The sequence below is a fragment of the Idiotropiscis lumnitzeri genome, chromosome 4 (genome assembly GCF_059441095.1).
Source record: "Idiotropiscis lumnitzeri isolate Australia: NSW breed Sydney's pygmy pipehorse chromosome 4, RoL_Ilum_1.0, whole genome shotgun sequence".
In the NCBI taxonomy this organism is placed as follows: Eukaryota; Metazoa; Chordata; class Actinopteri; order Syngnathiformes; family Syngnathidae; genus Idiotropiscis; species Idiotropiscis lumnitzeri.
In genome coordinates this window covers 7,351,396-7,378,953 of record NC_142394.1, presented here as the reverse complement: position 1 = coordinate 7,378,953, position 27,558 = coordinate 7,351,396, and the positions used below count along the sequence as shown (strand labels likewise).

At 42.6% G+C, this 27,558-nt stretch overlaps 1 protein-coding gene across 2 annotated transcripts; it reads left to right on the top strand.

Moving 5' to 3' along the window:
- The first annotated feature begins 1,591 nt into the window (after positions 1-1,591).
- bcorl1 (BCL6 corepressor like 1) lies at positions 1,592-26,787 on the top strand. 2 transcript variants are annotated; one of them, XM_088295096.1, is made up of 12 exons: positions 1,592-1,812; positions 11,044-11,128; positions 11,216-13,630; positions 14,459-14,549; positions 14,738-15,199; positions 18,445-18,632; positions 20,196-20,456; positions 20,528-20,694; positions 21,297-21,442; positions 23,013-23,090; positions 25,118-25,289; positions 25,693-26,787. In XM_088295096.1, the coding sequence occupies exons 2-12, from the start codon at positions 11,123-11,125 to the stop codon at positions 26,033-26,035; spliced, it is 4,329 nt and encodes a 1,442-aa protein (XP_088151222.1). In that variant the 5' UTR covers positions 1,592-1,812; positions 11,044-11,122; the 3' UTR covers positions 26,036-26,787. The 2 variants fall into 2 exon arrangements, with proteins under 2 accessions (XP_088151222.1, XP_088151223.1); XM_088295097.1 differs by lacking the exon at positions 1,592-1,812 and adding an exon at positions 8,546-8,666.
- The last annotated feature ends 771 nt before the right edge of the window (positions 26,788-27,558 follow it).

The window sequence follows — 27,558 nt, the reverse complement described above, 5'->3', positions numbered from 1 at the left end:
AAAATAGTTTGAGAACGTAAGAAATTTTTCTTTGAAAATTTTGTTTGGAAACCGAATTGTTTGTGAAGAGATTTTGTGTATAATATTTGCAGTAAAGCCACACTTAATCACAATAAAGGGAAAACGCAGGATGTCGGTTTTTCAGTTTGTCATCTTTAATTCAAAGGTCTTTTCAATTTACTTTATTTTATCTGCATCTAACTCGCTAACAGTCGTGCATGTTTTCATCATAACGGAACTAAAACTACTTTCAAATTTTAGGACAAAGAATTGGGGGAATGAGATCCTTTTAGTGCAAACAAACTATTTACATCTGTGTGAAAATAGCTATAGATTATCAAAATATGAATTCTAAGTCGCGCTAAATCTATCACATAAACATGCAATTAGAATCAACGAGCAGACAATTTTTCACAAAAGAAGTTACTACAGCTCAAAACTCCCTGTAAAGTGAAAATAAACCCAAATTTCTAAATTCCACACATCACAGAGAGGGGTATTGTCAACAACCAAGACAAATGTAAACAATTAAAAAAATGAGGCTTTAAAATTGTTGTTTGCCAACTGTTGTGGGCGTGTCCGCTGAAAATGCGAAACCACGCCCCGTAGAACAATGATTGCATCTTTCTTACAACTACATGCTTAGACCAGAAAATATCTGCTTAAAGCTAGAGCGTTACTGGAATATATCCCACTGGGTAGTCGCAGAGCTTTACACGCCACAACGACAGGCACTCGCCACTAGCTATAACTCTCAAGTTAACAGGCTTGTCCGCAGCCATCATCTCCTCGCTTGGGAGTTTAAACAATGACACCGGGCTGTTCTGTAATTTGATGTATCCAGTGAAGATGCATTTTCGTAGTGTACCTGGATATAACTTGCTTGCTAACTGCACGCTGCCATGGTCAGAATAGGCAGGGTAATAATTAAGTAACAGTTTCACCGGATACTGTATGTGTACGAAGGCGCTCAAGCGAGTCACTTGACACCGTTTTAGCCATACCCCCAGAAAATCTGGAAAACTAAAATGGTGAAAAAACTGTTTCGAGTTTTGTCTCCACATACTTCTCAGTTTTTGCACAGGTTTTCCGCAATTACCTTCATTCGTGTACAATGTATTTCAAAAACAAATATCTGAATTCTCTTGTGTTGATAATTGTATTTATCAATTACAGTAAAAGTGTTGAGTGTTGACATGTTAGCCAGATAACAACCCTCCAGAAGGTTTTTAAGAACTTCATTTAGCTCAGCAAATACGACAATTTTCTCAAATTCACATTTTTAATGATGAAAAATATTAACATTCAAAATATTTGCAGTGCACGAATGTAGAGTTTCCTGTGATTGGGTTTGTCTGCATTTATGCTTCTAAACGACCAAATAAATCCCGGAGTGTTTTTGGACTTCCCATCAGGCAAGCACTGTATGCAAACCTGTGCGGTCCGCCGTAACGGGATTACCCCTCCCGAGAATATAGGGATAGAATCCCATTTAGCTCCAGTCTGTTTGTTCAATTCACCTGTAGGGCTTCTATCCGGCGCTAGGACCCAGGGTGCGCGATTCTCATCTCCAGCTGCTGCAGACCCAAAGCTCGGGCAATAAGCGAAGATCGCGAGGACAAGCAACAAACAACAACAAAAAAACATTTTAAGGGGAAACACCGCCTCTATTCATTCTTAGCGGAGAAGCAACCCCGGCGGGACCACCGGCTCGGAAGCCCCACCTCCCCTGTCTCTTCGCGGACTACGGCTCGCTTGTTGCGTCGTGTGCACGCGCAGGCTTTGCGGCTGCACACAGCTCGGAGCGCCAAGGTAAGAAGACAGCGCAATAGCGTGCGATTACTAATAACAAAGGCGTTACGGGTAGGGGAGGGGGCACATGATGCACAAGGAGCTCGAGAACGAGTCCAAACTCTGCCAAACTTTGACCTGGATGTGTTTTCATTGTCGTCGTCCCCCCGGTTTTATCTTCTCCCCGGCGACGTCTCGCTGCTATCCCGCGGCATTGTGTGAACAGGGCTCTCACACACGAGCAAGTTGAGATGACACGGTGAGTGTCTGCAAAGGGGAATGGGTTGGGAGGAACGCGTTTAGGTCGAGGGGGACCTAAACTACACGAGAAGTGATGCATTCAGGTGCCGAGCTTTTGTGACATCATGTGAACGAGCGATGCGAACAAGAACACTAACCACCCTTCCTGATGTATTTAATGACTTGAGCCAAAATGGATACCCAGTTGCCCCCCTCCAGGTGAACTTAGACGGGACATCCTCGTTTGGTGAAGCCATGGCGGCCTGAAATAGTCTAACAAGAAGGAAAGAAGGGGGGACTTTGAAGGCGAGTGTCTTGTCCCGAAAACACGCACACATAGGCCCTTAGCGATAAACAACGTTAACGCTGAATTGCACTATATGGGCAGTGTATATATATATATATGTATATAATTATTTTATTTATTTATTTTTGCACTTCCGACGTCGTCATCTGATACCGAGTCACAGGTCGCCCAAGCCCCGGAGTGGGCGCTCACTACCGGGAAAAGTGTTGCCTCTTGCCCCGGTCGCTGGCGGCGGAGCTCTCGATCAGTGATGTGTTTGTGTGTAGATGCGTGTGCGGCACTCCCGACGCTTCCACTGTGATCTGTTTTTCTCACCCCCTTTTTTTGTTTAGAAATGTCCCTTCCTGTTTTGTTTTTAATCATAAAAGCGGGGGTTGCCATGTTCACATTGGGCAAACTGTCAGCGATGTGGCCGCCAGTGCGCAGCCATTACTGGGCGAATGACGAAGGGCATGTCGGAGAGGCTCCCACATGCCGATGATCCACGCAGCCAAATAGTTTCAGCCCGGACCGCTGGCTTGCCCCCCCCCCCGCCCCACTCGTCACCTACTGCACCGCTTCGACATCAGGCTGGATGCGAAAACAAAACAAACCTACGAACACCTATTGCCCCCTCGTGCGTGCATTTGTCTAGTTCCCCACTAGCACAAGTGTTGAGAAAAGTAGGAAATGCCTTGAAGAAGCTGATCCAGGCCTTTGGTATAATACGACAATTGGCCTAATTACAGCGAGAGTTTCTTAACCACTGAGACAAAATGTGATTATGGAGGGAGATGCGTGCATGGTCATATATACTTTGTAGTTCTAATGATTGTCTTCATTATATGTGTGTGTGTGTGTGTTTCTTTTATTTCCGCGTGTGTGTGTGCGCGTGTGTTGCAGACATGCTGTCACAAGCAACATGCATGCAAACAAATGAGGCAGATTGAAAATTATGTCCATTTAAAAATTATATTTCTCACTTTTGCCAATTATTATTAGGGGGGCTTGTCTGCTACACAGTTTTGAGGTACGATGTTTGAATCTCAACTCAACTGTATTTATAACGCCCTAGAAGACAACCACTGCTGTGTGCAAAGTTTTTTTATGTGCAGCAAAAGTAAGTCATACAACAACTAACAATTAAACGAATTAATAATGAAGACAGTAAGAACCACAAAAACAATTACCCCCCACCTCCAAAAAATCCAAGCTGAGTCAAAAGCCAAAGAATGAACATTTGTTTTAAGACAAGTTTTAAAGATGTTACGCAAGGGGCTTGATTTATGTTTCGCGGGAGGTCATTCAAAAGAGAGGGACCGGAATTGGAAAAGGCTCGATCACCTCTGAGCCTCCACTTAGTCCACGATACCTCTAATAGCATCTGGTCCGCAGACCTGATGGACCAGTGCAGGTGCATTAGTGTTTAATGGTCTAAATCTGAATTGAAAAAAATAAGACGCTTCAAATTATGCGAACAAATGCACATTATGAATCCCATTTTGAAATTATCTACCTTACATGCGGAATTGATTTTTTTTCATCCATTTAAAATATACCGTAAACACATACCCCCAAACATATGAAAATTATTTCAAACTCATTTTACATTACCCTTGAAAATGAATGCAATATAGATGGTTTGCTTTTGAAAAAAACGCACTAAATTGGACATGAGTTGAAGACTCTCCGTTAATTCCACTAACAACACAGGTTAAACTTACCTCCTCTTCAACATAAAAAGCTTGTTTCTCAGTCGAGTTGTATCACTTCACTGTACTTTCCTTTGTGACATCTTATGCCTCCTGCCCCCCCCCCCCCCCTAAAAAAGGATTGCTGTATGTGTGAAGGTTTTTTTTTTAGAAGGGTTGAATAATTATGGCCATCACAGTGAAGCAGTGGTTAGCATGTCTGTCTCACACTTTTTAGGTTTGTTTTGTTTGCATGTGTTTGTGTGTTCACAAGATTGAATGTGTGTGTTGTTCTGTAAGAATTTGTCCATGCATTTGGCTTGACGCATTATCTAGCCAGCCAGGGCACAATGCTTCTGAAGCTGGCTTGGCCTGCGGGAAAAAACAACAGCAATTTAAAAAAAAAAACAAACAAAACAAAACAATTGGCCACTCACCGAATGTTTGGTGTGGACTCCCAGAGATGTGAATGTGCCAACCTGGGTTGCTTGTTTGAGGCACCGTATACAATATGGTGTGGTATGGAGAATTTTTAATCCACAGAAAGATAGTGGCTGTCAGGGAAGATGCGTTTTGCTACAGAAATAGGACATGAGTGATAATCATGAGGAAAGTGCAGATATTTTGAAAGGCGTGACTCGCTCCTATTCACTTAAATGGACCGGCGAAGCGCTGACGGCTCGTACAATTATACCGGCACAAATATTGTTAATTTATCCACGACTACATCCATCCATTATCTGAGCTGCTTTTCATCATACGGGTCGCGGGTGTACTGGAGCCTATCCCGGCTGACAACGGGCAGTAGGAGGGGTCGACAATGGACTGGTTGGCAGCCAATTGCAGGGCACAAAAAGACCAACAACCACTCGCGCTCACAATCACACCTAGGGCCAATTTAGCATTAACCTACCATGCATGTTTGTGAAATATGGGAGGAAACCGGATTACCCAGAGAAAGCCCACAAAGGCAATGGAAAAACATGCAAACTCCACGCAGAAAGTCCAGAACTTAATCAAAGCCTGCAGTTCTGGACTGTCTACAAGCAAAATTAAAATTCTTAAACACAATATATGTGTACAATATATACTTTATGGCTGAAATGCAAACTTTTTTCCCGTTGACACAGAAGTTGAGTTTTCGTGCGCTTGTCGTCAAGCAGCGGCTTGCGTGTGTCTCCTTGCCGTGCTCCCTCCATCCCTTTGCAAAATGATTCTTTGTCATTGGCTGGCTTTAGCTATCAACGCTAAACTTAAAAGGATGTATTTGGTATGTGATTGATTGGACTGATCTTAACATGTGCCACGAGTGTGGCAAGGTCACGTGACTGATAGCTCCCCATTGTGGTAAATGTTCATATCTCGATTTTGATACGATAACAATATATTACCGAGATTAGCATCTATTGGAGGTGCCGAGGACTAAGTGAAGGCTCAGAGGGGATGAAGCCTCTTCCGTTGCCGGTCCCGCTCTTTGGGACAACCTCCCGCTAAACATTAGGCAAGCTTTCTTGCTTCCCATATTTAAAAGTCATTTTAAAACGCATCCATATTCTTTGGCTTTTGCCTCAGCATGACGGTTGTTGTTTTTTTTTTTTTTCCTGTTTTGTGCTTTTTCTGTCTTTATTATTAAATTGTTTTATTGTTTGTTGTTGTATGACTTACTTTTGTTCCATGGATAGCACTTTGTATAGAGCGGTGCTTGTCTTCAAGTTTTATGAATACATTCGAGTTGAGTTGAGCCCTAGTGACAAGTTACATTAACGAGGCAAAGCTCAACAACGACTTCATGCTTTGCACAACAATAGGTACAGTTGTAGAATGGGTACATGACCACTATATTCATCTTATATGATAAATTTAGATGATTATTTCGCATTTTGTGTCTTTAAACTGCATTATTTAAGCCTTTGAGATTAATTATTCCTTTTGTATTGTTAGTCGAGCTATTTAAGTAGTTAAACTCAAAATATTGGGGTAAAAAACAATGAGTTGATTTTTTTCACATGTATTATTGTATACTTTTACAACTGGGCCAGCATCTGTTAAGTTCTTGGTGGCCTGACAGAGTGCCATACTGGTCCCGGGCCACCAGGCCATCGTTAATGTCGGACCTGGCTAAAAGATACAATACAAGAGTTGTATCTCCCTTTACAAATATATTCATGCTCCGTTTTGACTGACACTGTGAAAGAGATGTTCATTTAACAATATGCTGTGCTTTTAGTTTGTAGTTGTGTAGAATTGGGCTTCATCATATTGAGAGACTCTTCTAATGAAGGACTACTCCAAATAGAAATCTTTAAGGTCCTCAAAGGATTTTTTTCAAGGTCCATAGATTGAGGTCCGTCGGGCCATATGCGATGATAGCGTAATATTCAAAATGTCCTTTTTATTCAAGACATCCAAGATACAAACTAAAATAAAACCCCATCTCTATTTTGATGTGCCGAACAAACTAACTTTTTAAATTATAATACCTCACAAACTCAATCAGCTGAGAATTATCAGTGGTGTCAATTGACTCATTTGTCACATCCTAATGCTTTGCCCCCGTGAAACACAGAAACATTGGCAACTGCACCACTCCAAATTACAACTACAATAATAAATTGTGCATCAACCCTTTTTAGGGCCGAACATTGTAAGTAATCAAAATAGAATTGTGTGACGGTCATTGTTCTGTTATTTTGAGCCTTTTGCGCAGCTCAATGATTTTGTTCAAGAGCATTGACTATGTGGAAATGACTGTACATTAACTAATGATAAAGAACACAAAATGTCACGAAGTAAAAAGAACAGCGTTCCGCCACCTAAAGAAAGTTGGCAGACTACTTATTTTGAGACCTGAAGCTTGGGAACCACTGCTTTAAATGATGGACAGAGAATGTCCATGCATGTTCTGTGATGCTCATGTTTATGTTGGTAGATTTGCAAGACTGGAAAAGAAATAATTTAAGTTGCAATTTGGGGTCTGTGACACCACACAGCTCAGTTTGATGAACAAACGCATCTTAGACACAAGTGGGATTTTTTTCCCCAAGCAAGCATTTTGAGTAAATTGCTTGTGGTTGGCAACAAAGGTCGATGGAATGAAATGGATGGATACTTGTATATATGACACGTCTTCTTTAAATCAGTGCTTTCAAGACTTTCGTAACCAAAACAGGTCCCCAAATAGTGGAATATTGTTTGGTATTCATTGTTAAGGTGGCTCATGTGCTCTTAATCATATTATTTATTATATACGTATGTGTTAATACATGGTATATTTTTATACATCATCAATCCCCTACACTGTTGGTCCTCATTAGGGTCATGCTTGAGCTAGGGCCTTTCACACCTCACTTTGGACAAAATGCGGTTTACACCCTGGACTGGTCACCAGTCAACCACAGGGCACTAAGAGACAAACATTCACACTCACAGTCTCATCTATGGTCTAGTTCAGGCATGGGCAAACTACGGCCCGGGGGCCACATGTGGCCCGTTAAACATTTTAATCCGGCCCGCCAAACTTGAATAAACCTTGTTAATGTTTTATTTTCTAAATACAGATTTTTTTTAAAGACATATATATTGTTGAAATGCTTTTATTGACCATTTAAAATTGAATGATTTTTTTTTCTCCGATGATGTGACGTTACCAAAAAACTCCATCCATCTGCTCCCGGTCCGGCCCCTCTGTCAAATTTTAGAACCCATTGTGGCCCGCCAATCAAAATGTTTGCCCACCCCTGGTCTAGTTAGTCTTAAATGAACTCAACATGCAGGTTTTGAGATGTGAGATGAAATATGGATTGAGAAAACTCAATGCAGTGATGCAAACTCCACACAGGTAAGCCAACCCAGAACCACAGAATGGTGAGGCAGATGTGCGAAGCCGATCAGCAAGTTGCATGCACATGGTATCATTTTGTTGTACCAAATTTAAGATTATGGTCCAGAGATGAAAAATTATAGTCAACCTAGATCCAAATAAACACAATAACAATCAAATGTGAAACCAGTTGGATTTCAGTGAATTTACAGCACGATTTACGTGTCATTAGATTGGAACACACGCCTCCATGAAAATGCGCATGTGCTCTTTTCCTTCCTCTCAACACACTTGCTTCCTCATCTTCACCAACGAACCCAAACTTCTCCCACACTTTATTTCCTCGTTTTACCACATTTCCCCTTTGGCTACTTTTCAAAAGTCTTAACTTTTAGGTGACAGTTTATGACTCGGTGACATGCTCACGTTAAGGCTTTCTTTACCCTTAGTTCAGTCCCACCACCAACACCACTGCCGCTACGCCGTGGTCGCGATCCCCCCTCGTGCCTCCTGAAGCGGCTGTGGCGCCGCGGTGCATGCCGGTAGCTGTAGTCCCCACCCTTCCCTGCTTCTCCAGCGTCTAATCCTGGGCGTGGATGGTCGAGCACTACATTTCCCATAGGCTTTCTCCGCTCTCGCTCGCTCCCACCAGACTGGAGATACGGAACGGACAGTCTTGACGAGCCCCCTCCCCTTCTCCCTCCCTAACCACCCCCCCCTCCCCGGACTTTGAGAACCGAAAACCGTCGTGGTTAGTGAAGAGCCGCGGTCCGCCAGAGGCCGGAGAGGCAGCCGCGGAACGGAGCCGTCCTCCGCGCGACGTTCACGCACCATCCGGGTGAGCGGGCTGCTCGTGTCATTGGACATCTTTTATGTGGCGACTCGAAAGGGGATTGAGGAAAAATAAGGTGGAGGGGGTGGTGTGTGTGTGTGTGCGTGTTGGGGGGCGGTTGTGGTGGTGGTAGCAGGCGGTTTCGTGGGGTCGGGGTCCGCGTACGGAAGCCTTGCAAGTGTCGAGAGAGGACGGGACACCCGCCGCTGCTTCAACGCTGCGTGCTAGGTCGACTGAGGATAAATAACAACAGTCCGGCTCTTCGTGCGAGCCGGCGAGGGAGCCTTGGTCGCGGTCGCCACTGCCCGGCCGCGGAGTTGTCGGGCTTCGTCTTCCCTTCTCTTCTCCTCCTTCCTCCGTGACAGCGGTGACCGCTCCGGAACACAAGCTTGCTTGCGTATTAACTTGTGTCGCCCACCCACCCCCCGTGTCTGACTTTATCCTTTATCCCCCTTGGCTTTGATATTGATTCTGTGCAGACAGACGTTTCGGGTATTGAGGAGTTTTTTTGTTGCTTTCGTTAATGTGGCTTCTCGATGAGCTCTTTTGAGGGGGGTGGAGGGGGGGGGGTCGATGGAACCCCCTTTGCTGCCGCCACCCCCGTGTCGTTGCTCTCCTCATCAGACTTGTGATGTTCGCAGCATTAGGAGGTTACGACTGCACTTGGCCGCGCTCTCGTCCTTCGTGCTGGACAGTGAAAGCCGAAAGTAGACTGAGAAGCTGCGCGCTACATTCACGATAAACTGCACCGCTTGGCGTTTCCATGTGTTGGCCCACATAGAGAGAGAACAACTAAGCCACGAATGCACCGTCCACTGGAGATGGTGTATTGAGATTGCCCCCTGTCTTATTGACTGACCCCAAGGTGATGTATTTATCCCTTTTTAACCCCGAAAAAGGTTTCCTGGCTCATCACATTCTAGTGTAGAACTGCTTTCTGAACTCATCTCTGCCTAATATTTGCTTACTTGTGATACTCTTTTTCCATGTGTCTTCTAATGCCGGGTTTTCAAACCTTTATTGTCCAAGGCACACATTTAATGTTAAGATTAAATCTTATTAACACACCACCAAAGAAAATGTCCACAAAAAGTGGGTGCACAGATGTACCTTGAATCTACTAGTTATAAGCGTATTCAAGGTTTTTCCTGCCTCAAATTGAGACAGAGGTTGTAGTTGTTGTGGTTATTGGCATGACTCAAACAAAAAACCTAAGTGAAGTATGGTGTGCCTGTTTACATGTGTACTACATTGTTCTTTAACATATTGCTTTTTTTTTCAGTCGCCTTGGTAAGTATTCGCTTATTTTACAAGACTTCTCAGAAAAAGTCCAAAACATAAGGTGGAGCGCTCATTTAATCACTTGAGATATCAGATATGCTTGGTTACGAAAGAAACATTTACCTATTTAAGACCCGCAGAATCATCTGACATAATTGCATCTTTACTCTACTACAGTTTTAGTGGAGAGTTCCAACTGTTTCCGTTACATCTCTACCCCGTCATGCGACGTAATACTGCAATTGCAAGTTAAAAATAACATCCATCAAGTACAGAGCTGGTCAGATGACAATTTTTGTGCCATACCTTCAAGAGCTGGGGGTGGCCTGGAATTCGTCAGAAGTGACCACCTCCAAACTTTAAAAGCAAAAAGATGGTATTTAATTGTTGCTGTCGTTATATTTTGCTAACATAGACAGTTGCGTTTGGAATAAATGAATATCACACCTGTACACCTGATGATCTCTCATGGCTTCTTATACTGTGTCGCGGGACACCAGTTGGAAATCACTGTTCTGGTTGGTTGCAATTTGCAATCCTGCTTAACATTCTGACAGTTTGCACAAATCTGTTCACTTAACATGCAAGGCTTCATCAGTGCAGAGCACCTTGAGGCTACCTGTTTGTCACCATTTAACACAGCACATAAATGTACATGAAAACAACCCTTGTTTTTAAAGTGAAAAAGATATTTCATTCAGCCCTGTCCTGATTCTTAATGATCTGTATGTTAATCTGAGGACAAAAAAATAGATTTCAGTGTCCTTAATCAGTCTAGATGGTTTCAGTGTCCCCCATCACGAGTCAGTAAAAACGTATGTATATGACACTCACTTTGAAACTGGACTTTAAACATACAATTTTGATTTACAGAGAGATTGAAGACCACAGGAATTCCCTTTTTTGTGTGCAACAACTGCAGCAAAAAATGGATAAAAGTACAGAGTGGTTTTCTCTTTCCGACATGGAAAGATCTCTTTGCTGTCCGGCGATTGTTTTTGGCTTCAGAGGCTATGTTGTAGAAAGGAGAGGAAAATGTTTTCTCATTCTAAATCAAACATTGTAAACTTGGTCATGAATTGATTTTTTTTTCTTTTTGCAGCTTGTCGTTGTATTTAAAGAAAAACGTCATCAGACTGACTCAGCTACCCTTTGAGGCATGTTGTGTTAAAGAAACACCTATGCAGGTATGCTTTGTTTTTATTACGGTTAGATTATTATATGGGAATAGCTTATTAAAAATGGCTGCTTGAACTCTATTCTTTATTACCTAGGTGGATTCTTCACTAATGAATGTAGGGGATGGAGGCACGGTGAGCAGAGAGATCAGTGCTCCAAATAAAGCGTCCATGAGCATGGTGGGAAATCCTCCCCAAACGCTGCCCCTCGAGTTTCGAGGCGATGTTACCCTCGGTCAGCAAAACAAGACCACTTCGACAACAGACTGTAAGACAGCGAGAGCCTGCCCGGACACCAGTAATTACAACCACAGCCCGGAGCTTTCTCCACCCCGGCAGCTCAACAATGAACCAATGTCAAGCTCAGCCCCCGCCGGCACTGAGAAGAGGACAGACAAAAGAGTGGTAGAGGCCGCTAAAATCAAGGCCGACGGCGCAGGGGCCTTCCCCACTCCTCAGCGGTCTAGTGGCATAAAAGTCAGCCGGGAGGACTCGGCCAATCCCTGCCACAGCAAGAAATCACAGACGCAAACACCATCTGCTCCACCTGGTTTCCAGTGCTCCTTGTTCAAACCAGCCCAGCCAGTTGCCTTCCTGCCTTCCACCGATTTCTCCTCTCCCCTTTGTAAAATTACTCTTCCACCAGCATTGGGGCAGATCGCAGCTCTCAGAGAAGCCACCGCCAGCCAGTTCCCAAAAGACATTAAACCTCAAACCTCAGGTGTATCAGGGACACCCCTCATGCAGACCTATCACTATCCCTTCTCCATGGGCCGGATTTCGGCTTCTGAGAAAAAAGCCTCGAAGCTCAAAGCCAACCATTCGTCCAGCAAGAATGCCAAATCTGTCGGGGAACATAAGTCCCTGGCCTCGGTGGTGGCTTCGCCGGCTATCGCCCTCCCACTGCAGCACCCGTCATTGAACTCTACAGCACCTACCCACTACACATTGTCGCCCACCGCTGCCATTTGTTGCGGCTCTGCACTAGCCACCATCGCCTCTCAGAGTAGACTTCTTAACCACATGGAAACGAGCCTCAGTTTAGACAAGATTGCCTTGGGCACTCTAAAAACAGAAGAGCACAGAGTAGCATGCTCGCTGGAGCCAAGGGACGTACCCCTGGATTTGTCAGCTAAATCGAAACGTCCAAAATGCACGAATGAAACTCCACTTCCAACGAAGGAGCCTCAAAAGAGCGAGTCAAGTAAAATGGACTTTCCCAACTCAAAGAGGTCTCATTCTACAACATATGGTGCAGCTGGGCAATACCCCATTTTACCAAATACACACAGAAATGGATCCCATCAAAAGCAATCGATCCGGTCACCAAATCGCCAGGTCTCTGAACTTAAGCCCGCATGGAGCAAGGGATCTTCACAAGAGTCCATTAAAAATATCCCAGGTACATACGTAGGTGTAGCTAGTCCCATACTGGCCTCTACGCTTCGAGGCAAAGATGGAAAAGGGACTTTTGCAGACGAGTTCCAAAGTTTTGCTAAACAGGAGTTTATATCGATAATTGACCAAGGAGAACAAGTGACCGCGGGAGGAAAGAGGCCCCCCTCACTGAAGCATGCCCAAAGTGTCAAGAACGTTAAAAACACAAGCTCAGACATTACCAAGAACTGTCCCGCTAAAGGAGCCCTCATGACGGCACTGTCAAGCGCTACCAACACGCATCTAAGGCCTGGAAAAGCAGCTGGTCCGTACTCATCCTCTCATCCTCCACAACAAGCATCCTCAATTCAAAGAAAGACATCACAAGGTTCCTCAAAACCCAAAGGAAATGCTGAAAGTTCCAAGTTCCAGAGTCCATCCATTCCTGCAGAAGATTCATGGGAGAAACCGTCTCCACTGACTAATCTCGCGTCCATCGTGAAACAGCAAGACTTTGAATCAACTGCTCCGGCAAGTGACTCTCTTGTTGTGTCAAGAAAAGACAATGTTCTGACTCTTCTCAAAGACATCCCACCCAAACAGGCATCTCCATATGAACCCTCAGCGTTCTGGTCCACGGAAAAGTGGTCTGGAGTGTTGTCTCAAGGGGGCTTGACTCCATCCAGAAAGAAACTGGAAAGGTTGAAATCAACAAAGACCTCAGAGAATAACGTAGCGATTCGCAGCCATCAAGGAGAACACAAGAACAGTTTTTCTAAGCCCTTTGGACAGTCTCATAGCCTCAGAAGCAACACATCAACAAATGGCAACAGGCTGGAGAGCAAACTGGCTCAGGTGTTGGAGGGGGAGGTGCTGAAAAAAGACAGCAAAGAGTCAGACGGTACCACTGATGAAAATCTGGGGGGTTTAGTTGCATCTATTCTTTCAGGCCGGTCCCCGGGTCGAGGTGACGAGAAAAAAACAAACGTAACCAAAGAGGAGTCTCCTACCAAATCTGTTAAACAGAAGAAAGTTAGTCCTAAGAAGCCACCAAGGGAGAAGTCACTGACCAAGTCGGCAAAGAAGACGTCGGGAGAGAAAGAAAAATACCTCACACCGGCTTCCCAAAAGAAGGTTCAGTATCTTTTGTTGGGTTTGTTAACATTACAGTACGCTACTCACAAAAAGTTGGTAATGCTCACCTTCCAGGTGAACTTTTGTTTTGAGCCTGACCCACAGGTGTTACACAAACTCCGGTCCTCGAGGACCACGTTCCAGCATGTATTCCATCTCTCCCTGCTGTAGCACACCTGATTCAAATATTCAGCTCATCAACAAGCTCTGAAGGAGCCTCATAATGATCCTAATCATTTGAATCAGGTGTGTTGCAGCAAGGAGATATGTAATACATGCTGGAACGTGGTCCTTGAGGACCGGAGTTTGACACCTGTGCACTAACCTAACATTGCACATAACCTGTCCAATGGTTCAGTGTTAAAGTACTTTTAACGAGGATGTGGAGGGCAAAAATCACAACAGGTGTTTGATGAATCGATCAGTACATTTCCTGGTTCAGTTAGAATTGGCTTTGAAAGTAATTGACTTCATGAGACCATGATGACACCCATCAATTAATTGACACTACGTTACCAAAGTGAGTAGGGGTGCACCTAAAATGCATTTTGTTTATATACATGTATATATATGTATATGTGTATATGTATATGTATATATATATATATATGTATATATATGTGTGTGTATATATATATATATATGTATATGTGTGTATATATATATATATATATATATATATATATATATATATATATATATATATATATATATATATATATATATATATATATATACCTTTTGTGGGTAGTGTATGATTGTGCGAGAATTTATGAAGTTGACATTTGGATCCCCAATAACGTTCATGATGTCTTTTGGGTCCATCAGATGAAACAAAAAATATCCGAATTGGAGCAACGACTTTCCACGCAGAGTAAAGAGCCAACTCGGAAAGACAAAGACCCCCACAACAAAACCGGTATCATCTTTGTTCCTTAAAATGTCAGATTTGAACACGTTTTTGTTTGTAAAGCTTTTTATTGAGCTGGTGACGCTTGCTCTTCTGGTTGATAAACTGAAAATTTGAATGCTTCCTACGTATGTGTCACCTGCACCTGTATACACGGGAGCTGGTGGGAGAGTAACGTTCAAATGTGATTTAATCAGTTACAGATGGTGGCAGCAGCCCCGAGGATGAAGAGACTCATGCCTTGAAGTCCACTGCGGCCACTAAGGAGACCGCTGTTAAAGATGCCTCCTTCCCGAGGTTGAGGAGAGGACGGCGACGTGCAGACGAGGCCAGACTGGACCTCTGGGGCTTTGCGACGCCTTCCCCCCCTCCGCCGCCACTGCCGCCGCCACCACCGCCAGCCCCTGAAAGGGCTCCTTCCCCTTCACCCCCGCGGACGCCGGCTCGCCGTCCAAGAGGAAGGCCTCGCTCCAACCGATTATCGGAAAGGGACAGCCAGGACAAGGGCAAGACAGGAGACGTGGAGGACGATGCCCCAGCGCATAAAAGGAGGAGGCACTGTCGCAACAGAAAGTACCAGACGGGGGAGTACATCACTGAGAAGGACAAGCTGGAAGAAGGAGAGCACCTTGATGAGTCAGACAGTGGAATCACAGCGGGTATGTATAATGTATAATTGGTGTATAATCAACCTTGAATTTTTCTTTCTGTCAAATTTAAACATCTATACCAGGTTTTGCCCAATTTTTTTTTCAAGCACTCTGCCTCCCGCGATTGACTAATGCATGCACGCACGCACGGACCCTCACACATACACACCCATGTATGTGCGCTCATGAACATGCACGTTTGCATGCTCATACGAACACACACCCATGCTCATATGCTACTGAACATACAATAACATTAATGACACATGAAAAATAAAACAGGTACAAAATAGGCTGATTTTTGGAAAAAAAGGAAATTACTGCCTTCCTATTGGGAGACCTGATCGGGAAAGCAGGGGCGCACTTTAAAGTGCAGGAACATCCCATCGTAGCTCGCATGTATTTAAAAATAAAAATACTGCCGCTACACATTCCCTTTCTTGTATATTTGTGTGTATGTGTGCGATATATATATATAAACCAGCTCAAAAGGTGAGGTCCTTGGGAGTAGATCTGAGACCCACCATGACCTACGGGAGATGGTCAGCCCAGTTGCCGTGCGTGAGGCTGTCCCACAGAGTGGCTTTCATAGAATGATGTAACAGCTCGCAGAGCCCATTTCCTTGCATGTGGTACACTGTTGTGTGATGAATGTTCACCTCTGACCCTCAGTGACTGCCATCCATATCTTGAACATGAGCTGTGGACTCCTGTCAGAAGTGAGGTTAGCTGGTGTGCCAAAGCAGGTAACCCAGGATGTGATGAACGTCCAGGTCACCTCAGCTGAGGAGTAGATAACAGAGGAACAACTTCACCTACTTGCCAAAAATGAGTGAAACCGTGGGAATGACGCAGCAATCCCATCAGGTTCACATTCGCTCTGGTCTGACGTTGAAGCTTGGCTCTTACGTGAAATGAAAGAGCCAACCCACATCCTGACATCTTTCCTGTGACCCGGCCAGACAAACTTGCCCCCCACTAGGTTCGTGGTGACCTTCGCACCCTGTGGGAATGACCTGTTATTATGTAAAAAAAAATACGGCGCACACGCCAGCCAGTCGGCACCATGGGGCATGGTTGGCCTGTGGAGACATCACAGAGGAGCGTGGCGTTGTCATCAACTGTGAAGTCTTCCAGACATAGTCTGGTTCGGGGCCATACGCTCGGGTTTACAGCATAATTCAATACAACTTTATTTATATTGCGCATTTCACAACAGCTGGAGCTGTAACAAAGCACTTTACACATGGTGTAATATAAATTAGCAGTAAATTAGAACACAAATCAAAACACATTTACACTAGACACCAGAAGAACAGCGACAGTCTCATGTTGAGCCGAAAGCCAAAGAATGAAAATGTGTCTTCAAACAACAGAGAGGAGGCTTGCCTAACATTCAATGGAACTTAATGGTTGAATGTCAGATTCGGCGACCATGGCCCAATGTCAATGGCACCAGCAACCGACAGCTGGAACATGGCCTCGATGTGCTGAAACCACAGTCCAAAACCAAAAGTCGGGCAAGTTGACGGTTGTGTCGTAGATGCTCCCATTGACACATGACATCGTCGCCAGTTGTGGAGATGTGGTAAATGATGAGATGAGATGTTACAGTCTTGTTCCTCCTGAACTTGATGACGATCTCTTTGGTTTTTGCAGTGTTCAGCTGTAGATTGTTGTCCTCACACCAAGCGGTTAGTTTCTGGACTTCCTCTCTGTAAGATGGTGTTGTTTCTGTGGGCCGGGCTGCAGTTAATATGCATTAATATAATAATATACAATGTACAAAAAAAATACTTGATTGCTTTGGCTCCACTTGAACGGCAAGAAGCTGTTTATATGGTGCTGGAAATGGCGTTTGTACTCTTTAAGCTTCATATTGCTTCCCTGCGCTTTTTGTTTACAGACTAGCCGTTTCACTTCTTGCCCCTTAGCTAAAATGTTGGAATCTTAATAATCACCCCGCGCTTGAGTGTTATCATTTTTACACCGGCAGATTTGAAAAACTATTCAAGTTTTGATGTTGGGTTTAAGCATTGTATGCTAATTTGCGTTGGAAAGACCACCTAATGATTTTAATTGTCTAATCAACTATGCAAATGCTGCTTTCTTTACATCTCATTGGCAGACGACCCAGTCGGTGTAAAAAAATGTTCTGATTTCTCTGCATTCTTAAGCCATTTAACAGTCAATTTTAGGGCTCTGTCATATTGGGAAAAACGTGCAATATCGTTGTTGAATATTGCAATATTAATTTTATTTAGTTTAGGTTTATTTTAGTTATTTAACATGAACCTAAAGGAATTGCATTTTTATTATCTAACGAAAGATTTTTATGAACACAGCAAAATAAGTAGGCTCCTTCACCGGTAACTTAATATATATTTATTTTATTGTGTTATCTATATATTTATGATGTCACGTGAGCCACGTAGCGGCTCACCATGACCCTCCTCTATACTGTTTAAGGATACCGTTTGAAAGTCCACCAGTGAACTATAACGCACTCTACATTTGATTATGCAAATTTGCTCGGCAACATTGTCACGCGCCAATTAGAGATGTAACTTGACTGGGGCAACAGTAGCCAATGCAGCTACAGAAGGCGCGTAATAATCTGTTTATCTGTGTGACGAGAAACACTCAATAATTTCCTGCAATGCTGACATAAAGAGAAAAGTGAAGTGCTGTCCGAGATACTGTTTGTTGTTGTTTTTTTTTTTTTCGAATCTGTGCTTCTAAATATGGGATGACAAGTAACTTGTGGCTGTCACAAAATAATTGGCAAAGTATATGTTGCATCATTTCGAAAAGTCCATACTTACATATTATTACGTAGTTTTTCTGTTACTGTCACAATATCAATGAAATTACTTATGTGCTAGCTAAAAAATTCTTTTTTCCTTTATGTCCACATCGATTCTCAATCACGCAAGTAATGGTAACCCTCAAAGGTGGAATGGAGGCAACTGAACTCTTGTTTGTTAAATTAGTTGGGGTTCTTTTCCTGTTTTTTTTTTCTGAATAAATTACAACATTCTCTCTAACATTACAAGTTTTTGTCTCTAAAGTATATATTTGTAACAATTCTTTGGGGGGGTAGTGGAAAACTTTTTTCTTATTCATTCCTGAAGCATTTAGATTGGCGTTAGAAATATAAGGGGAACTTTGGAAAAAATTGTCCTCTGTTAAGGGGTGTCAAAATGAGACGAATGTGTTTTAAATGGTAACAAAATGCAACCTGATTGTTGCAGATTCCCATAAGATTCAGTGTCCAAGTCCCGCCGCTTCCAGTCCCGAGCCGCCACCACGGAGACCCTCTTCCACACGCTCAGGCTCAGGCCGCTACCAGACTAGCGATGTATCGCTCGAATCCAATGACAAGCCTTCTGGGAAGAGGAAGTTCAAAAGCAAACACTTGGGTGACAGCGATGAGCAAAAGGTGAGCTTTTCACTAGACCTCTGAAATTGTCTGCCTCTGACTGAAGTTTCTTTTAGATGGCTTTAAACGAACAAGAAAAAAAACAGCATTCAGTACACCCGCAGTTAGCACGTTTGCCTTCCAGTTGTGTAGCCGGCAGTTTCCAATGAAAAACTTTTTTTTTTTTTTTTTTAATGTAGCTGCGTGGGAGTCATTTCGAATAGAAGGAGGTCAGGATGGGGGTCGTTTTAAAAGTTGTTTTTTTGGGGTCCTGGACTGGAACGTACTGGATTTATTTCTGAAAATCCACTCCCTCTGACATGGATGACTAGCCAAGTTATTCAGTTTGACGGTTCATTCTATTGTTGAATGGTTGAATATTTAAGATAGCTTAATTCTAACACAACAAAATGCAAAAACGCTACAGATGGGCTAGCATAAATAACTATAGATGTTACCGTAATTATAAAACCTTCAAACATTTGCTACTTTACCACACATGGACCAACAACACATACAAATAAAGCAGTCGACAGGCACCGTATTCTCTCTGATCTGTGGCAACAATTATCCCTGGAGATTTGTTGGGAATCATCTTTCCCTCTTCTTCTTGCTGTTTATTATGCTACATCTCTTCCAGTAGATCTCAGTGCTGCTTGCCATGTTGCAGCACAGCATGGTACGACACTGAAGGCGCACATCTCTAAATTGGGGCTTTCCTATGTGTTGGCAAAACCCATAAAAATTGATCACTTATAAATCTGTGGTGTGGCAGCGATGCGAACGGTCAACTGCGCTCTAGTGGGTGCTCACTTTATCTGTAAATAAAAAGCGGATTATTTCTGTGGGAACCGATTGAAGTCAATGTGGGAAATAAAACCGTTTTTAAAGGTTGCTTATTGTCAGGAGAAATAATGCAAATTGCAGAAGGGGAAAAAATAAGCAATAAAACTTTTTACTAAATGTCATTTGCATTTTCAATAAGCAAATGGAAAAATCGATTGAATCATAGATTTTTTTTCATGCAAACAATTTTTTTTAGTCCCATATCAGTCAGCCCTGTGGCTGAACAGATAGAATGTCATCAATCATAAAAGATGAACTGGACCGGTTGTTACAATAAAAGACTTATCTTGGCATCTTTTGTAATTTAGCAATACAGTTGCACATAGTTCTCTGTGCAAGCTGTTCAGTACAATGTGTTGAATCATTTTGAAACAACTGTGTTGATGTCCTGTTCTTGTAATAGTGTCTTTCGTGATAGTCGTAGAGTGACTCCAACTGCCAGAGAGGGTTATCTGGTTTTAATATATGTTCTTACAGTGATAAATATGATTTTGATTCTGATTACGACAAACGCCTCAAAGTTGGCTGTTTAAATCTTAATGAAACGTAACTTAAAACCTTCCCTTGTATTTCTTTCCTCCAACCTATTTTACGCAAGTCAATTTACAAGCACGCTTTATAAGCCAACAGTGCCCCCCTGTGCCGCTACACCTTTGTCAGTGTTCACCTATTGACCAAAATTAGAATGCTTTTTATTTGACTTGAGTCATCATTCTCCTCTATGCTCTTGTGTTTTAGACAAAGACCAAACGCAGCAGCTTGGGAAAACGCAGCATCCCCGCAGTTCTGGACGAGGACATAACCACAGAGAACAGCAGCCCCACGGCCCTTTCCAAGAGCGTGCCGTTGTCTCCGTCCAGCAAAAAGAGCTCATCAGGGAAAACCAGCAGCCCAGAGTCTCCTCCCAAACGTCCTATCCCTCCGGAGGTGCGGCGGCTGATTGTCAATAAAAACGCAGGGGAAACGTTGCTGCAACGTGCCGCCCGTTTGGGCTACCAGGTAAAAAATCCCATTCAATTTCATCTTAAATTCAACACTAATTTGACTTTTTTGGTGGGTTGCTTTATCAGGAGGTGGTGCAGTACTGTCTGGAGAAGGACATCAGGGAGGTGAATCGACGAGACAACGCCGGCTACACGGCCCTCCACGAGGCCTCCTCTCGTGGCTGGACTCAGATTGTCCAGATGTTGCTCAAACATGGCGCCGATGTAAACTGCAGTGCTCAGGATGGAACACGGTAAAGCTTATTCATTCTCTTTGCTTCTGGGTGGGTGTGAATCCGTGGTTTGTAATGATTTTCAAAATTCTCAAGAAAAAAATTTCGCCTCCCCTACTCACCTATTACAGCCAAACAATATCACACATACAAAGCATTACCAATGACAAATGACGCTTTGTTTGCGGGACTTGCCTTCCAATTTGTCCGCCGCCAATGTATTGTGGGAAATAGAAAGAAAATCCCAAACCTCTCTAGCATTAGCTATTTTGCCATGAAACTCTCCTTTTGTCATTTTTACTGTGAAGTGTTGAAACAGTATTACTTAATGTTTACAATTTGATGACGTTAGTCACTAAACTATACCATCTCATCTGTAGCAAGAACACTTCAATTTTGAGGACACTTTAGGCCAGGTTTGTTTGTTTTGTTTATTTTTTTGTGTCAAAAGTGCCCCATGACCATTTTAGCCAAAAGGCTTGAGGGTGTATTCTCAGTCAAATAAAATCAAATTCGTTATCCTTCTCCAACTTAATAATTTGGTTTTCACATGGGACTGATTATCCATTTAGTATAATATTTGTAATAATGAATAGACATTTGGTTGTTTTCATGCCCCACAGGCCACTTCACGACGCGGTGGCTAGCGACAACCTTCCCATCGTTTGGTTGCTGCTGAACCATGGGGCCGATCCGACTCTGGCTACGTACTCGGGACACACGCCGGTGAAACTGGCACACAGCACCAGCATGAAAACCTTCCTCACGGGTGAGTGCACCCAGCCTTCGACTTCACCTCGATAACATTTTAGTATTGTGAGGGCGCTTGAATTTAACCACAAGGAACAGAAGCTACTGGAAGGCCGTTAAAACGTTGGTCAATAATATATGAGCTGAAAAATCAGACATTAGTATCATTTTATCACACGTAAAACATTTTTTATTCTTCTGCCAGTTACCCACAAAAATATTGATTTATTTTCTGCTGTGTCTCATCATAAATTACAACATAATTATGTCTTTCAGATGGGCTTTGATGACATTTAAACGTGAAATGTCTCAATAGCTGTTGATCAATTCATTCATTGCCTAGTTTGTAGTGATGTCACGATTCCCTCACGCCCCGATTTGATTAGATTATCAGTTCTCGATTTCGATTCGATTCAATTTTTTTTAATCACTGCCATGCTTGTCCCTGTGCGCTCGTGTGGTGCTGCAGCCATCCACAAAGCAATACGCGTTGATGCTTATAGCAAACGTGTAAATGTATTAAGCATTTTAAATAGAACCAAAAACGATACACAATGCTGTGTAGCACAAATACTATGACTCCCTATAAATACCAAAAAGACATTTTCAATAAATGTGAGCTCGCCGACTAATGCTGCCATAATCCACTGTAAACACTACAATATGTTAGCATACCTCAACACGACATCTTGTGACGTGTTCCATCAGTTGCACATGGTAGCCTGTACGTGTTAGCTTCCAGAGACGACTGTCCCTATGTCAAAAATTAAATCGGGCATCAGCCACGACATACTTCCCTTTTAGATGCTTGTTTATCACCGCCGTGCGGGTATGAAAGGGAGGTAATTTTGTAAAATGTGTACGCTCTTTCAGACTCTGTTGCTAACGTTAACACGGTTTAGCCATGAAACTCAAATTACCCACGATGCTTCTGTTTTGCATCACAGATGACCCGGATTACCACTAATGCACATGTGCATTGGAGACAGGCAGGCAGCGGAAGTTGGGGCATTTTTCAGCGCCCAAAAATGAAAGATACAATTAAACGATGGGCAGTCTATTAAAATTAATTGTCGACATTTTGATCATTGACATTGTCGTGATTAGTCCACCAATCTTGCCAGCCCTAGTGTCAAGTCACGGAATATACACAATGTGCGTATACAGTTTTCAGCAGAGACATGCGAGGGCGGCTATGGTTAAACATGGCGTTGTGAATGGATTTCTTTTTTTAAGCAGTTTAAATCAATTTTCGATGAATCGTTACATCCCTACTCGTTTGTGATTGGTTGACTGTGGGTTCCATAATGCAGTGTTTCCCAAACTTAACTGCGCACAGCACACATTTAGCATTATAAAAATCTAATGGTGCACCACCCAACATAAATATAACAAAAATCATATCTATATACTCACATTGCTAGTGGTTACCAGGTCTGCTTTCAGTTGGGGGGTTCGAATCTCTTCTCCTGCCGCAATCAATTTTGCAGTTCATCACATTCATCATGACTTGAGCTACCACCTCACTCTTATTCATACTTGTCTGCAAGCAGGATTCAGTTGGCATGACAACCCTGTTGATCTTGCAGAGTATTTCACCGACCTGGAGGGACGCGGTGAGCAGGATCCCACCTTGCACTGGGACTTCTACAGCAGCTCCTTGTTCGGTAAGTTCTGTATCAGTGTTGTAAAACAGGAACACACTCCTGTTTGACGGTTAGAAAAAGAGAGACAAGAGGCACCTTCATCCTCAGAGGGGGTGGAGACGAGTTGAGGCCTGCTGCAGTTGGAGTTTGAACCATGAGTGGGGAATGTTGAAACAATTGCAATGTTTTAGTGTAACAAAAGCAAAGGGAAAGAAACTTGAATTTTCAATTTCTGTACTAGAAGAGTGCTTCTGAAACCTTTTTTTCACCAAGTACCCTCTGAAGCCACCATGACCATCATTCAAATGCACGGCCATAGTAACTTGATAAATTAGAATGTATAGCATAAGTGTGGACCTAAATGTTTAAAAACTAGTGTCTCTTGAAGATTTAATGGACATGCATTGTACTCAAAATACAACTGAAATTTAGTTGGGCAGCAATTATCATGATTACCACTAGAGAGAAGCCATGCACCACTCGTGGTGCATGAACTACACTTAAAGAAGCACGGCACAAAAAAAATCAGATTGTCTGTAAAATAATGCAAACCAGACACTCGCATTTAATAAAATACTTTACCTCATACAGAGCAATAGAGCGATCATTTTAGTAGCTGTTTTATCGCCATCGTTACTCGCTGTTCACCATCACATTACAGCAAAACCTCTACTAAGTTTGAAGTTAATTTTTTATTCATGAAACACATTTTTAATTACTGTATTTTCTGGACTACAAGTCGTTCCAGAGTGTGTCGCACCAGCCCAAAAATGCATGTGGTAGAAAAAAAACATACATAATTCTCAAGGGGTAGAAGTCACATTTGTTGCGGGTTTATTTTACAAATGACAAAAACAGACATTTCACCTTGAAAGGCAATTTAGAACATTAATAAAATAATAAAGAACAGGCTGAATAGCTGTAAGATATGCTCACACAATGAAGGTTATTTAGCTCCACAAAAAATAAAAGGAAAGGTGTCCAATGTTAATGATTCTGTTTTTGGGACACCGTTGTCCATGCTTCGATTGAGAAGCAGTTGCAAGATGGTCCTTCCGCTCAGTCCTTTATATTCATTGCCTTGGTAACAACCTCTGAGGGTGCAAACGTAAGCCTCCACGTTGTTCAAGCAGCCACTAGCGAAATCCTTCCTCCACTTTTCGCCAGTCCCTACAAAGTTTTTCAGTTACTTTGCACCATGTAATCTGCAGAATATGACTTTTTGGGGGGACTGCATTTTTGTTAAGTCGTTCTCAATTTTCTTCTAAGCTAAAGTTTACTTTTAAAATTTAAAATTGTTAAGGTGTAGGAGATATCGATGCATAAGTCTACCGGAAAGTACTGTAATTATTTCACTTACTTATTAACTGTTTGAGAGTCGAACTGTCATTGTGGGGCATATTTGTAGTATAAAATAAAGTGAAGCACAGTTCTCTCAACGCAAGGACGAAGGTGTATGTGTTGCAAATGCCAGTTATGTTGCAGATGTGCATCCTACACTCTGAACTGAGTCACAGAAGAGTTAAGTTGAGTGTAGAAATCAGTAGAGAAACGTTACATATCTATCAGTTGAATACTGGTCTAAATCAAGGTTTAGATCCAATTTTGACATGGAGGGGCAGTCCATTATTGCACGCAGCCCTTTTCCTGATTCATCAGTGCCACACGGGTTGAACATTCCAGAAAGTGTGATTTCCTAGATTGATAGAAGACTGAGACTTCGGTTGTATTGTATTTATTCTTTTTAATGACGGCCTCCTTTCAACACCACCTGAGGGTTCACTGATGGGGCTGCTCCTTATATAAAAGCCAAAGAAAAAGCCGCAGATTGAATCCTCTTGATGTCAGCAAGAATCCCGGGCTGTGTGCGACTTTCACTATGTATTTTCCCCCAAATTTTGGATTGATCTCAATAGAATTGAGGGTGTTTAGCATGTTTTTTTTGGGGGGGGGGGATTTTGACTCAAATCCAACCCCACCTAAGAACATATACCAACCTCTTTTATTTCTTTTTTTTAAACGTTATCCAACATTTCTCTCTCACACAGAGACGGGCAAGGAGCCCTGCTGGGATTTCCTGCTGTCGGAGAAGAGCCAGGAGTGTTCGGAGGGTGAGAGCGCAAATGCCGATGGGGAATCCAACAAAGACAGCCTGGTGTTCGAGTTCTCGTCTGAGCCACTCTTGCCCTGCTACCACGTGCAGGTGTCTGTAACACAGGGGTAAGTTAACATGGTGTCTTTGCGGGGAGGAAGATGAAACAAAAAGATGATGCAGTGTGTGCGTGTCCTTTTATAACTGCTGATGTAGCCCAGTTCATAATGACCCGATCACATTGAAACTCAAATGTCTTTTCCCTGACATATTTGTAAATATTTTATTCATTTGTTATTGGATGCTATAAAGTGGTAGACAATGTAAATTTACGGTGTCCTCCAAATAACTCAACACACCACTATTAATGTCTAAACAGCGTATAACAAAAGTGAGACAAACAAGTAAAATTGTCCAAGTTGGGTGCAATTAGCCAATTTATTCTCTTATGTCACATAAATGGTGGAAAATGTTCAAAAATGATTTTCTTTTAAAATGACAAAGAAATGATTTTGGTTGTCATCTGTGCAGCTTTTGCAACTGGTTCCTGTTGTCGGACGTGCTGAAGCGTCTGAAAATGTCCGGGCGGATCTTCCGTGCCCGCCACCCTCACTTGGAGGTGGCGAGCCTGTCCCGTGCCGAGCTCGACCGGCAAGTTCTCGTCAGTCAGGTGGGCATGCCTCTGGATTGCCCCAGCACAGACAAAGAAGAAGAGGATGAGGTGCACGAGGACGAGGAGGCGGAGGACGGCGAGGATAATGGGCTGGTGGATTTGGTGCGTTGCGTTCCAGAGCTCCAGAGACTGCTGGGCTCCTCCATTCACGTCCTACAAGACGACGACGAAGAGGAGGAGGAGAAGCCGCGCGTTCGGTAGCGCCCCATGTGACAAACTTAAACATCTCCGTCCGAGCACTCACTTTTCAGGTTCCTAACCTTACTTGATCCAAGGCTTTTGAAGAGAAGTCGGTGGTCTGCAGAGACATAACTGTCGCACAATAGTCAAACATTGGACCCCCTGACATCTTCCCCAATTGACTCTTTACCCAAACTCTTTTACTCCTCCCTCCTTTTCCGCATCTTCTTTGTGATGGATGGACCTCAGAGCTGCAACGACACAGCCCACCCGCGACGTTTTCCTTGCTGAATCACTTTTTTGGGGGACTTTTCAGGACACATGCGCCCGTGTTCTTTACTTCTGTCGACACCTCGTTTTGTCGTGCTTTATTTAATGTTCCTTAATATATTTGACCTCTTGTGTATGTATGAAAAGTTGCTTTGTATGGTCGGTGCTTCATGTACTTATTAGGAACCCTTTATTGCCCCCGACCCTGGTTTGAGAACAGTATTTGAGCAAGCGAAAGTACAGTTTTATTGTACTGGTGCTATAATAGATTTTGTTTTTGTGTTGACAATCAATGAAGTTTTGGTTTGGAATCACAAACTTAATAAAAAAAAATAAATAAAAAAAGGAAAAAGATATTTAAGAGACATTAAAAAGGTGGGAATTGAGTTGAATGGGGAAAAAAGCAAAACGTGTGTTGCGAGAGACTTTGATTCTTTTATAAAAAAAAACAAACAAAAGAAAATCAAGAATAAAGCATGATTGTAAATCTTTTTTTAATTTTATTTATGTTTTGTTTTCCCGGTTGGCTCACAAAACTCAAACTGCTAAAGCAAAAATTTTAATGTACCGTCTAAATAATTTGGAGTGGCAGCTCTGGGTGGAAAACAGCTGTAAATGGCAGTAATAGTAGTGATCACTGCAAACAAAAATATTGAGAAATGGACAGTTTTAAAATGTCCAACTTTTATGATTTACAAGCACTGATTTTTATAAATCATTCATTGAAAAGAAAGAAGAAAAGAAAAAAAAACATTCTTGCTTTCGTAGTCTAGTGTGATTATGAAAAAAATAAAATAAGATAATAGAATAATACAAATAAGAGCTCCTTATAAAAGAATATTGTAATAATGACTAAAAGACTACGTTCGCATTAGAATGGGAAACTGCAAAGCTGCAGTTTGTCCACCAGAGAGAGCCAATGACGTTTTTTTCCCACCAGCTCTCTTTCTTCCCTTCATGTGGCTATAATCCATCCCTAGCTACTAAATCCTTCACAGTGGTTTCACTATTACCACTTCATAATTATCACTTATGTTGGCACATAGACAATCAAAAAGTAGCGTGACGGGTTCCTCGAAATGGGAAATGTACATTCTTGTGACTTTAAAAAAAATGGTTGCATCCAGGCTGGAGATTGCATCATGTGAGATGTTGCAAGTTGACTTTTTCTTGCCTGACGGGCAGCTGAGCCAGAAGAGCCACAATGATGAAATACATGACATGGATTGCCCGCTCTTCAATTTTGCATATGGGGAATAATGATTTCAACAGAT

What these genes read in the sequence shown, in the direction of transcription:
- bcorl1 (XM_088295096.1), top strand. An exon ending in CACCGGCTTCCCAAAAGAAG is followed by an intron (nt 13,631 to 14,458) that starts GTTCAGTATCTT and finishes TGGGTCCATCAG; the next exon opens with ATGAAACAAAAAATATCCGA. An exon ending in AGTGCTCAGGATGGAACACG is followed by an intron (nt 20,695 to 21,296) that starts GTAAAGCTTATT and finishes CATGCCCCACAG; the next exon opens with GCCACTTCACGACGCGGTGG.